Source organism: Electrona antarctica (genome assembly GCF_951216825.1).
Source record: "Electrona antarctica genome assembly, chromosome: 9".
NCBI lineage: Eukaryota > Metazoa > Chordata > Actinopteri > Myctophiformes > Myctophidae > Electrona > Electrona antarctica.
Genome location: NC_136790.1, coordinates 51,476,651 through 51,490,115, shown reverse-complemented (window position 1 = coordinate 51,490,115; position 13,465 = coordinate 51,476,651). Strand labels below are relative to the sequence as shown.

General features: G+C 42.7%; 1 protein-coding gene across 1 annotated transcript in view; it reads left to right on the top strand.

Moving 5' to 3' along the window:
- Positions 1–9,381: 9,381 nt before the first annotated feature.
- The window catches only part of LOC306929355 (protein Wnt-7a-like), a gene marked incomplete at both ends in the record, with an annotated part of 45,382 nt that continues 41,298 nt past the window's right edge, over positions 9,382–13,465 (top strand). The window contains one exon of the mRNA XM_079509856.1: positions 9,382–9,452. Within this exon, the coding sequence (XP_079365982.1) occupies positions 9,382–9,452 (71 nt within the window). The remainder of the gene's footprint in view (positions 9,453–13,465) is intronic.

Below are 13,465 nucleotides of genomic sequence, written 5' to 3'. Positions count from 1 at the left end.
CAATATATATTGGTGTACGTGCGTGGTAAGCTCGCTGCTGACCTGACGAAAACAAAGCTAGCTAAAGAGGCTAGTCCTAGAATTGCTGATATTCCTGCAGTGGTTCTCAAACTGTTAATTTTTTAGAGTGTGCAAATGGGCCCCGCAAGCCAGGGTCCATTTGGTTCCATTTGTACACCCTCCCTCCATTCATTCATTGACAGCTTAATATTCGTCCAAATAGAAAATTCATAAATGCTTGTATTATTAACCTACGTTAAACTCACCAACACGGCAGCTGTAATTATCCTCTTTTAATCTGCAAAGCGTTTGTTTAATAAAAAAAATCACACCCGTGTGAAGTGAGGAGCGCTAATATATTAAAGTCTAACTCATGTTGCTATGATTAGGTGATGTGATGGTGATGTTAAAACAAACGGTGACAAAACAAACATTAAATTATCTTTATTGTTAATGGCATTTAATGTTTGTGTTAGGGACAAGATGACGTACATTTTCCCTTCACAAACATTAAACCTGTATATAGGAGGGGCTTATGTATGTATGAGATGATGTATGATAAGCGCCCCTCACTTCACACAGGTGTGATTTTTGAGGGGCGCTCATCATTATACATCATACATCATCTCATGAACAACATTTTTCTAAATGTTGGAGTTTGGAAGCGCTCGTCGGAAGTTGAAGTCACTGAACTGTACCGCCTGTTTCGAATTTGAACATAATGCAAGAGGCAGCATCACGACGAGTTCATAAAAAAACGAGTGCTTCCAAACTCCAACAACAATAATAATCACCTGCATGGAATTTCTTGACAAAAAGTAGCTCATAACATGTCTAAGGTGGATGGATTTTTATGAAACAAACACTTTGCAGATAGAGGATAATTCAAGCTTGCCCTACAGCTGCAATGTTGGTGAGTTTAACGTCATAATACAAGCAGATCGGAAATTGACTTTGTGCCATGCTGCGAGCTTCTACATCTGCTATTTTTGAAAGGGAAAAAACAGTCTTCCCTTCTGAACGTCCCTGGCCTGAACTAGTGATTTAACCCATTTTGAGATCAGATTCTAAAAATGTCTTCTACATCCTGACAGTTTTCTGAAAAAGCTATGTTTCTATGTCAGTCGTTCTTCGATTTTTCAAAAATAGCAGACCTACAAGCTCGTAGCGCGCTACTCGGTGGCGCGCTATGAGCTTGTAGATCTTCTATTTTTCAATAGCTAAAGCATAACATAATGCTAACACCAAAAGGGGTTCCCGCCCAAAATGGGTTAAAAGGTATTTCTAGAATTCTTAATGGATTAACAGCATCTTCAATATGAGGCACAGGGTGTGACAATAAAGATACAAGGACTGGCAGCCACGCTCATGACTATGCTAATCGAGTAAACGTTTGACAACATCTATTTTATCTATTATTACAACCACTATTTTCCTATAATATTGTTCACTTCTCTCACTCTGTGCTTCTGTTCCAGGCTGTTGTGTAGCACACTGTGCTGTTACGCTCTGTCACAGAACTGGAGTGGTGGCACAAACATGGAGCAAAGAATCCATGTGGAATTCCTGGCTCAGACTTTTCCTAAAAGGAGAAGATGCCATAGACTCTTCAAGGCTGGATGAAGGTGGAGGACGACCCAATCACATTGACAGAGTGATTGACACAGCTGGTGCGGAGTGATCTCAGGTTGTCGCTGTGGATGATAGCGGACGAGCTCGGCCTGTGCTCACATTTTCCCCCAATTTTTTTTTTTGGGATGTCCTCAATCAGCACAAACGGACTCGACGTCACCCGTGCTGAGAGGAGGAGCTCTGACCGAATGGTCATAGGATGACCAGCCGACAAGCAACAGGAAATGTTACTGAAACTAGCTGAAAGGAAAAGCCAAAGGAACTGTCATTCGCCTTGCATCTCACAGGACTGGAGGACCATCTTGCAGGAGCTGGCAATGCGGCAGGTGTGCACCAAGATGGCGCCCGAGACAAGTCCCGGCTGCTCCAGCACCACAACGTGCACAGTGTGAGGCAGTTCTTGGCCAAGCAAACGGCGCACACCTCTCGAGCAGCCTATTCCCCAGATCTTGCACCGTGTGACTTGTGTGCTCTTCCCCAGGCTGAGGAGCGTGCTCGAATGAACTCCTTTGTGGAGGTCGAGGGCTCGAGGCCACAGTGACCAGGGAGCTAAGGGGCCTCTGCTTCCGTGGTTGAATGGTGCATTCATATAGCGCTTTTTATCCAATGCGTTACGTTCACCCATTCATACACACATTTCATACGCTGATGACGGAGGAAACCATGCACATCGGGAGCAATTAGGGGTTCAGCGTCTTGCTCAAGGACACTTCGACACTTACGGTAACTCTGGGGGCGCCCGGGAATCGAACTGGGAACCTCACTTTGCTTTATTTGTTTATTTTGACAGGGGGGAAAAAAACACAAATCGTTGATGATTAATTGTCAGACAAATAATTGTGATTAAGTAATGTCCTGATTGTGGCAGGCCTACGATTTTGCTTGCATAATAATCAAACGTTTTTCCCTCGAAGTCTGGTTGACAGAGCTCTCCACATGAAGAGGACGGAGGCGTTTAGCGGCGCTGTGGGATGAGGTAGTAGGTTGTATAGTTTTAGGGTCACACCCACACTGGGAGATAACTATTCAACCTACTATCTTTCTCAAAGTGACAATGACATCTTCTCGGTTCAACGTGTCCATTTGACGGATTGGTCCAATGTGCTGGTTTCTCAAACGGAGGTATATGATTTTACTGTTGTGTTTAATGATATATCAGATTGACAATCCTCGTGAACGTGCTGATCTGTAAGGGGCCATGTCCGCTGTCCACAGACGTCTGCCTTTCTGCCATGCATTTCTCTAGGTATAGATGCTGCTATCTGTGTCCAGCATTTATGTGGCGAAGCGCCCCGGGTGCCTCAACTACATTACTACTAGAAAACGGTTCAACTTTTTGGAGAGGTCGGCTGTGTCTGTCTGACAACCCGCTCATTTACCGCCTTACGTTGAATTGTACCACAAAAGAAATCACACCTGTGTGAAGTGAGGGGAGCTCTTATCATCATACATCTTCATGATTTATGATGATATTGTCAATGGGAATTTCATCTTTGTGTTAGGACAAAATAGCCGATTTGCTCGTCTACATATGACGTAATTTCTCCATTCATTGTCAATGGCATTTAATGTTTGTTAGGACAATAAATAATCTGCACTATAGTTGAATAGAGGAGGGGCTAGCGCCCCTTAAAAAAAGAATAATTGGGGCTAGCGCCCCTTAAAAAAAGAATAATTAATATTATATGAAATTGGTCCACATTGAGTCATGTTGGGCCCGCCACTCATGTCGTTTGTCATGGTGACGTTGCTGCTGTCAGTCATGTTGGCTCCGCCCCTCATGTCATTCATCATGGTGACATTGCTGTCAGTCACATTGGGCCCGCCCCTCATGTCCGTCTGTTGCTGCTGTCAGTAACGTTGGGCCCGCCCCTCATGTCCGTCTGTTGCTGCTGTCAGTAACGTTGGGCCCGCCCCTCATGTCCGTCTGTTGCTGCTGTCAGTAACGTTGGGCCCGCCCCTCATGTCCGTCTGTTGCTGCTGTCAGTCACGTTGGGCCCGCCCCTCATGTCCGTCTGTTGCTGCTGTCAGTCACGTTGGGCCCACCCCTCATGTCCGTCTGTTGCTGCTGTCAGTCATGTTGGGCCCGCCCCTCATGTCGTTCATCATAGTGACGTTGCTGTCAGTCACGTTGGCCCCGCCCCTCATGTCGTTCATCATAGTGACGTTGCTGTCAGTCACGTTGGGCCCGCCCCTCATGTCGTTCATCATAGTGGCGTTGCTGCTGTCACGTTGGGCCCGCCCCTCATGTCGTTCAACATAGTGGCGTTGCTGCTGTCACGTTGGCTCCGCCCCTCATGTCGTTCATCATAGTGACGTTGCTGCTGTCAGTCACGTTGGGCCCGCCCCTCATGTCGTTCATCATAGTGACGTTGCTGTCAGTCACGTTGGCTCCGCCCCTCATGTCGTTCATCATAGTGACGTTGCTGTCAGTCACGTTGGCTCCGCCCCTCATGTCGTTCATCATAGTGACGTTGCTGTCAGTCACGTTGGCTCCGCCCCTCATGTCGTTCATCATAGTGACGTTGCTGTCAGTCACGTTGGCTCCGCCCCTCATGTCGTTCATCATAGTGACGTTGCTGTCAGTCACGTTGGCTCCGCCCCTCATGTCGTTCATCATAGTGACGTTGCTGTCAGTCATGTTGGGCCCGCCCCTCATGTCGTTCATCATAGTGACGTTGCTGTCAGTCACGTTGGCTCCGGCCCTCATGTCGTTCATCATAGTGACGTTGATGTCAGTCATGTTGGGCCCGCCCCTCATGTCGTTCATCATAGTGACGTTGCTGTCAGTCACGTTGGGCCCGCCCCTCATGTCGTTCATCATAGTGACGTTGCTGCTGTCAGTCATATTGGCTCCGCCCCTCATGTCGTTCATCATAGTGACGTTGCTGTCAGTCACGTTGGGCCCGCCCCTCATGTCGTTCATCATAGTGACGTTGCTGCTGTCAGTCACGTTGGGCCCGCCCCTCATGTCGTTCATCATAGTGACGTTGCTGCTGTCACGTTGGGCCCGCCCCTCATGTCGTTCATCATAGTGATGTTGCTCCTGTCAGTCATATTGGCTCCGCCCCTCATGTCGTTCATCATAGTGACGTTGCTGCTGTCAGTCATGTTGGGCCCGCCCCTCATGTCCGTCTCGTCCTTAGAGTATATATGAATAGAGACAGAACCCGAGTTCTCCTCCCATCCACTTGCATTAAGTTGCTCAAAAGCGCATGAGGTGATTTCACTCCTAGAACAGAGTGCATTCTGGGATGGATTGGACCCATATCGTGAACACGCTGTGCCGTTGACTAGCATTGCACGCGGGGGGGGAGGGGGGAGACACAGCAAAGTTTGTCGGGATTGGGACTCGAATCCGCGACACAACTGTCATGCTGGAATCTGGATTACCAACCAAGGTGCCTGGACTGCTAAACCGGCCCAGGCCAGATCGGCTACTTTTGGTTATTTTAATATTAAGAGCAGAAGCATCTTCCATACAATCCTAGTGGTCTGGGAAATTTCATGAAAGCAAAATGTTAAAGTCTCAATCTGTGATTTTCTTTTCACCTGGTTGGCAGTATGTAGAACAGTGTGAGGGCGCTCCTTTCACAATCACAGGATTTTTTTTTTGCAGTCAAGATTTTATTTCGCTATAAACCGGTGGTTCCCAAAGTGGGATTCTTTGACATGAAAAAGTTTGGGAACCCATGCTTTTAAACCATGTGGCGGTGTTGATAGTCTTGCGTTGCCAGACTGTTGCCTCTCGCAATTTCCAAATGCTTCTGTCATACAGTCTGGAGCAACGGAAGCTCTATCATGAGTAAAATATAAAGCGGAAGTCGAGCCTCCTCCCCACTTCAGTTTCGTCTTTACAGATGCGCAAATTTATCCTAATATATAAATAGAAATCATCTAAACATATATATATATATATATAGATAGATAGATAGATAGATAGATAGATAGATAGTGCTTGCTGCTTAGCAGAAATGGGAAAAATAAGCTCTAAAGATATTTTAAAATATATTTTGAACAGAAATGGCAGCTTCCTTACTCAGATTCCAGGAAAGCAAAGCAAAGCAAAGTTACTATATTTACCCAGGGTAACTGGACTAAGCATCAGATACTTGTTTACAGCCAGGCCCTGCTCATAGAACATTTCATGGTAGTGGTTCAATGCCTTGCTCAAGGGCACTTCAGCGGTGGTAATTTGAACGTGCCGGTCCGGGGATACGAACTGGCGACCTTCCAGTATCAAGACCGCTCCGCAAACCGTTCGGCCACCGCTGCCGAGGTGTAGTTCCAGACTCTATAGCATTCAGAGATTGTGGAATAGTTGTCTGGCTACACGAGACTGGGGTGTTGATGAGACACGCTCGATACAAGACCCATGAACCATGCGGTCGTGGCGAGATCAAACGGGGTCACACCTGTCGTCACTTTCCGGTGATTTGTGTACTATGACTGTGCTCACGCAGTGTGAGGTAGTAGTTTGTATAGTTGTGGGGTAGTGATTTTTGCCCTGTTCTGAAGATAACTATACAATCTATTGCCTTCCCTGTGGAGCTCTATAGCATCTATGTATGTGATCTGAAATGTAATGTTGGTTTAACAAAAGAATAAGAAAAAAAATGCAGCCTTGGGTGTCCCACTGTGAGCCTGAAGTGGAATCAAGTCCCAAGAAATGTCTTTGTAGTAATACTTCCTACTTAAGTATATAAGGTCAATGCATGACATGCCCCTAAAAACATATTTATGAACAAAATCACAAAACTCATCTTTTTGGCATCTGCCACTTGAATTAAGACCTGAGACCAGATTCTACAAAATGTCTTCTAAATCCTAACGGTTTTCTGAAAAAAAAACTATGCTTCTATGTCAGTGGTGCTCAAACTATTTCATGTCAATGATTCCAATATTACAATATTGTATGTGTCACCGTTTTTGCGACCACTTGAAAGGGGTTCCAGTGGTCTGGAAATTTGCCAGACTGTAGTTTTGGTTACCTTTTTTAATTGGTGATTACTTAAGATTTGACCGGGTGTTTCTTCTTGTCCCAAGTGTGGTTTGGGGGATAGCTGAGTCAGTGTTGGGTCACCTGTCAAGAATAACCACCTCTTGGTTGTACCTGAATGATGCGGTTTGTTTGACTGATGTTAGTTTGAATTGTGAAATGGCCAACCACTTGTTTCCATGTGCCTGAAGCAGTTAACCCGCTATTCAGTATTGTACATCTTTCACAGTCCAACTAGGTAGTAGGTACCCAGGTCACATCACAAATAGCATCGCTGTGTCAGGCAGTAACCTATGTCCTTATCCTAACTTTATTTAAAAATATATATATATATGTTTTTATTTATTCTTTAGTGTAACAGTGTTGCACGAATCGAATGCATCAACAATAGCAGACCCACAAGCTCAATACACTGCACAAAGCGACACGTTTTGAGCTTGTAGAGTCTGCTACTTTGGAATTTTGAATACTGAAAAGTAACAGTTTTGGACATGATGGGGTTTCCACCCAACAGAGACTATATTCATATATTGGATTATTTTGTGTCACCCCCATTTTTATTTATTTATTTTCCCACTGTGAAGAATTATGTTTTGCCAGTGTTGTAAATCACTAGCCTGGTTAATAAACCAGACCGAATCAGCCGTTGGCAAAAAGAAGTTGCCTACCAGCGGATTACGGGACACGGTATGCAATATAGGCGGGCTTTGGTACAGTGACGTTCAATGCTTGAGACCTTTGACTGACAGTAGCTCTGACCAATTGCGTCGAAGAGAAAATGTTCCCCGGGAAATGAAATCCAAGTGGAGCCAGCCCAGACTGATATACCGCGACAGTGTTGTGTGATATTAGTCTGGCTTATTAGCCAGGCTAGTAAATCACTACATTGTGTTTGCACAATTTGTATGTTCTCTATCAAGTTATGATTGGCTGTCAAACAAGATAATAAAATACATTTGTATGGCATTCCTTCACTGTATGTGTCTTAATGCAGTGGTTCCCAAAGTGGGGTCCGGGGACCCCCAGGTGTCCTTGAGGGAGTTCCAGGTGGTCCCCAGCTAAATGATAGTTTGGAACCATTAAATTAACTGCTTTTACAATATAAATTGGGGGTCCCAGAGATAGATTAAATGGGGGTCTGTAGACTAATATGCATGTCAAACTGGGGGTCCTTGAGGGGGTTGAGAATAACTGCTAGAGCCGTAAAAATCTTCTCTTATGGGGGGGGGGGTCCCTGGCATATCTTTTCAAATGGGGGTCCGTGGGCCAATAAGTATCAATTTGGGGGTCCTCGACATTTTTTTATAAAGGTTTAAACCTGACACAGGACAAAGGATAGGCATTGATGATCGCCCCATCATACCTCATGTAGTCTGCTTGTGCATTTGAAATAAATACATTTGATCTAGGCTATAATGTGTTCTCTCCAAGGCTGCAAGTTGCATTATTATTTTTTTGCACAGATGTATCCATTTCATTACTGTCAACTTGTGGTGTTTCAATTGCATCATCATGAATGATCATATGGAATTCTTACCATGGTAGTCACACACTTCCACCAGGAGATGGCGCCATTAGGCAGCCATCATGACGGCTCTCTTCTTGTAGAGACTCTTGGATTTCATCTCAAACCAGACAAGACAGCGTCATAACTCTTGTTGCACAATAATTGTTGCCGAACTTGGCTGATAAAATAATAGGTGTTTATTAATGCAACATTTCAAACAAACACGCCAGAGCTTCGAAATCAACCTCTTAATTGAGGAATGCGATGCAACATTAGTGCATCGAATTTACAAAATGCAAATCTGTAATCATTTTTATTTTATTTTTTAGATTCATCTTAATTTTGAACGCTATTAAAATATCAATTCTGTATAAACTATTAAAGTGAGAGGGTTCACAGCTCAACATGTTGTAGCCTACGGTCTCTCGGAGTTCCTAGGATGTCTGTCTGACTGACTGTCTGCCCCCGTCCCATGGGAGGAGCATTTCCATCAGAACAGATAAAACCTGGCGGTAGGTAGCTCTGCTTGTTGCACATGATCATAGCAGCACTGCAGCTACTGTTTATCAACGGAACACACTTCTTCAGTCTTCACATCATCATCAAACACGGGACGGACAGGATCAGGTCTCAAAGAGAAGATCTACGAGAGAGAGAGAAAGCAAAAAGGGGGATTAATGGAAGCCGATCTTAACTTGTAGTGTAGTTTTTTTTGATCGAGGTGCATGCGCTGCAAAGTGCATTGATTCCAATCATATATTTGTGTGTCATATCTTTATGGTGCGCTCGTTTTTTTGTGCGATCGGAGTATTCTACCTTTAGGGTGAAATTGTCTTTTTTTTTCTTTCTTTTTTTCTCTTTTTGCGGAACACGCCCTGATACAAAAGGTATAGAAACAAAAAGACCTCAGGGCTCCTCCAGAATATTCCCGAAAAAAAAACCGACAGCCAAAGCCTTCTAATGATACTGCACCAGACGGATTATTATTCTGCCAACAAAATAGACCCAATGAGATTGAGACAAACTTCGCAGCTCTGTCCTGGGGACACCACCACCACCACCATCATCATCTTCTTCTTCTTCTTCGTCATCTTCACATCTGGAAACACCTGGGGCAGCAGCTGCTGCTGCACTGACCTGCGGCCGGACACATCAGCTGAGTCCAGCAACATCTCGTAGAGATAAACTATAGGCTAAGACAAAAAACAAACCCAGAGAGCCGTTCAATAAACACACTTCAACCATGAGTAGGAAGACACGACGATGGATTTTCCATTTCTTCCTTTGCCTTGGAATTGTATATTTGAAAATCGGGTAAGTTGACTGCATAATATTTTTGTTTGTAGGCCTATATAGCAATAAACCCATCCAAACTTTTTTTCTTGAATTGAGGCAAGCCTATAAAAGTCAGATGTGAGTAGGCCTATTTGTTTTTAATTGTCTTGATACAAAAGAGCATGATTTTAAAGGGGCACACATGTTTGTAATTGCAACTCATCCTAGCCTATCTGACACTATACACAAATATATACAAAATTGTTAATTTAACTCTGAACAGCATTGAACTACGACCCTTAAGGGGATGTCAAATGAGCACCCGTCCCAGGATATGCCCAGATTGCCCCCTTTCCTATTTATTTGTGATAATTGGGCAAAACATCTGAATTAATTAAGTTTTAAACATTGATCTGACAATTGGCAAAGAAAAGTCAGAATTTTGAATTGATGGAAATCGGATGTATCCTATAACCTACTGCAATAGAATGGATTTTATCATTTACTATAGTAAATTTTTCCTCATGATGCAACAGATGACTATTGGAGCTCTTGGTCAGTATCGGAAACTGTAAGGACCCCCCAAATTTGGCCGTGGACCCCTATCTGGGGGGGGGGGGGGGTACAGAAATAATAATAAATAAATAAATAAATGTGAGTGACATATAAGAGAAGATTTGTGTAAAAACGTTTTCAAAATGATCCCAACATGTTCTAGATCTATGTTCTTAGATCAGTTATAGCAGATGCAGGGGACCCCCAGGGGTCCTTGGGGGGGACCCCTGGGGGGCAGGGGGGTCCAGCTAGGTGTCCCCACCAGCAAAATGCGTTAATCACAAATCACGATCATTTGAACCGCTGCATCCGATCCACCTATAGCCTGGCTATTCAAAAATAGCAGATGTCACTTGATGATGGCACATCAGCTATTTTTGGAGACACGAAATAATATTCTCTTCTGGGGGTCTCCCTCCCTGCCTGGCACAAAACATTTTTCAGATGGGGTTCTGTGGCCTAATACACATGTATTTATTTGGGGGTTCTTGACAAGAAAACGTTTGAGAACCGGTGCCATAGGGTGTCCCCTGACTGAGGGGGTCACTTTGAAAACCCCTATCGTTCACCATGTGGTTGCTCGAGAATACATTTGTGTGTCTAGTCTACTGGAGTTGAGTAGCCTCCTAATTTGCCTCCTAGTTTGTCCATCACTGACGACAGTGTCGTCAGTGATGGACAAAGTAGGCTATACTCAACTCCAGAACTTGAGTCAAAGTATAAATACTCCTTGTCAAATATTACTAGAACTACAAGTGAAAGTTGCTCTGGCGAATGTGTACTCGAGGTAAAGTAACAAGGTATTGTTACATTTATTAATTCTGAAAAATGTCTAATGGATCACTTACGTAATTTCTTAACTGTAGGCTTTGGCGTTTTTAGATTGATGGAATACTTTATTAGTCAGAAATAGATGTGAACAACACTCGGTATACAGCCAGACATTAAGGCTATAAAAGGATCCTGCCATCCTGGAGACTTGTTTCCAATATGGTCCTATGTGTTCAATTCATCAACATAACATAAAATAATAGCACAACACAAAATAGCATCAACGAATACAAAGCTCGGTTAGGGTTATGTGAAAACATAAAATATATGTATTTTCCCTTATTTTTCTAAAAGATAATTTATTACGTTAATCTATGACTAAATTACAGTAACACGGTACCGTAGAACACATGCAATCCTTCCCTATTATGTCATAAGTGAAAAGTAAAATAGTCAAAATAGCAGATCCATCATGATGTGTTGCAGATAAGATACCCTATTGGCCTGAATATAAGACTATTTTTCTCCAATGGAAATATTCAAAACGATGGGGTCGTATTATAATCGGGGACTAGACTATTTTACATTCATTGTTCTTTTTCCACAAATGAGTCTTGAAAAATGGGGGTCGTCTTATAATCAGAGTCGTCTTATATTCGGCACAATATGGTATTTAAAAAATGTTTGCACTACTACACATTTTTCCAGATTATTGACAGAACAAACGCTATAAGACAATAGTTTATATAGTTGCAGCAATAATGTTTTCTCTTCATGCGTGCAAATGTACAGATATACCAAATCGACCCTCTCGGGTCCATTTGGTTCAGAGTTAACCCATTTTGGGCGTTAGCATTATGTTATGCTTTAGCTATTGAAAAATAGCAGATCTACAAGCTCATAGCGCGCCACCGAGTGGCGCGCTACGAGCTTGTAGGTCTGCTATTTTTGAAAAATCAAAGAACCACTGACATAGAAACATAGCTTTTTCAGAAAACTGTCAGGATGTAGAAGACATTTTTAGAATCTGATCTCAGGTCAAAATGGGTTAAATAAACAATTTTTTTCCAGTGTAGATTTTGGGTGTCAGAGGTATACTACAACATAACTGTATCAAATGGGGGTAATGTCTAACAAACTGGGGGTCCTGCAACTCCTTGAAAATGCTGAAAGTTGAGATTGTAGAATGACTGAACTGATAAAGTCTGGTGTTCATCCACACATATTACAGTTCTCAGTCGCCACGACTGATTTCAGTCATTTGGATTCCACAGAAGCCACCATGTCTTCTATTGAAGCATGTCATACATGCACCGAAAATAGCCGATCTACAAGCTCGCAAGATCGGCTATTTTCAATTAGTTATTTTAAGATGAAATTGTATTTGAAGCGGTCAAACTAGCAATGGAATACGTACAGTATGCTCAGAAGCATCTTCCATAAACGCGAATGGTCTCAGGTATTTCGTAAAAAGCAAAGGTTAAAGCCGATCACTCTGTGATTTCTACAACTGGTTGGCTGTATATAGAATATATACAGAATATATATTTAAACAATGTGTTTTGTTTTTCATTCAATGTTTATTCATTTGTAATGTTAATTTATCTTTTCCTTTTTGATAACTAGGCAAGTGCAATCGTGTGTGTGTGTGTGTGTGTGTGTGTGTGTGTGTGTGTGCACTGGTTTTTATATCTTTGTGGGGACACAAATCTGTTTACACAGTCACGTCATGGGGACCAGTTACGGTATGGGGACAAAAAACCTAGTCCCCATGAGGGAAACCGTTAAAAAAACAACCCAGGAGATGCTTTATATGTGCCTGTGAGGTTTTTAGCCTTGGCCCATAAGGGACGTTTTTTGATCATCGTGTGTGTGTAAGTGGTGCTCAGTATCTCCCCCTAAGGGTTTTAGCTGCTATTGCACTCATTACATTCTCACACACACTTTTGTGGCCGCACCCACATCATTATGTGGCCCCACCCACCCTGTTCCCCACAAGGAGGGATTATACCATCAAATTGAGTGTTAACAGAACAGGAGATTCCAGAACAAGGCAGTGAAGATGGAAGCAAAAGCAAAACACAAGGTAAGCTATTTTTTTCTGAATGAACAATTAATAAAAACAGTGCTCAACCACAGATATTTGAAAGATCACTATAACCAGTATTTGACCATAACATTTTGTGAATTAGCTCTGATTATTAAGATAGCTCAGTTAGCTAAGTTAGCTCATAACATTTTGTTAGCTAAGTTAGCTCAAATGGCTCACATGGGCTGAAGACAGTTTAGATCAGTTAGAGGGATTGCTTTTCCTGTACTTTCAGGTTAGTAATGACCTTAAAACTACTGTTTTGTAACACAAATAATTTTGTGATGAAGTTAAGATACTTAGCTTCAGTTTAGCTTCAGATATAAGGATGATGTTGTTTGGTGGTAATTTCATGTAATGTAATCCAATGTGGGCTCCTGAAACGTTTTTTTTTGCTATTATTTTCTGTGAAAATAGTCAGAATGGGTATACAATTTCGTTTTTGTGTTAGGACTTTCTACTGTATAAAGTATATATGTTGAGTTTGGTCCAGTTTGTAGTGTTGTAGCATTAGCTTCCTTTAGCTGCTGTCTTTCTGTGTAGCACTGTAGCAGTGCAGCCAGTGACTCTGCAATGATGTGATATTAAAGAAAATGGTAATAGGCAGAATAATTGAAACATTAGAAGACGTCCCCAT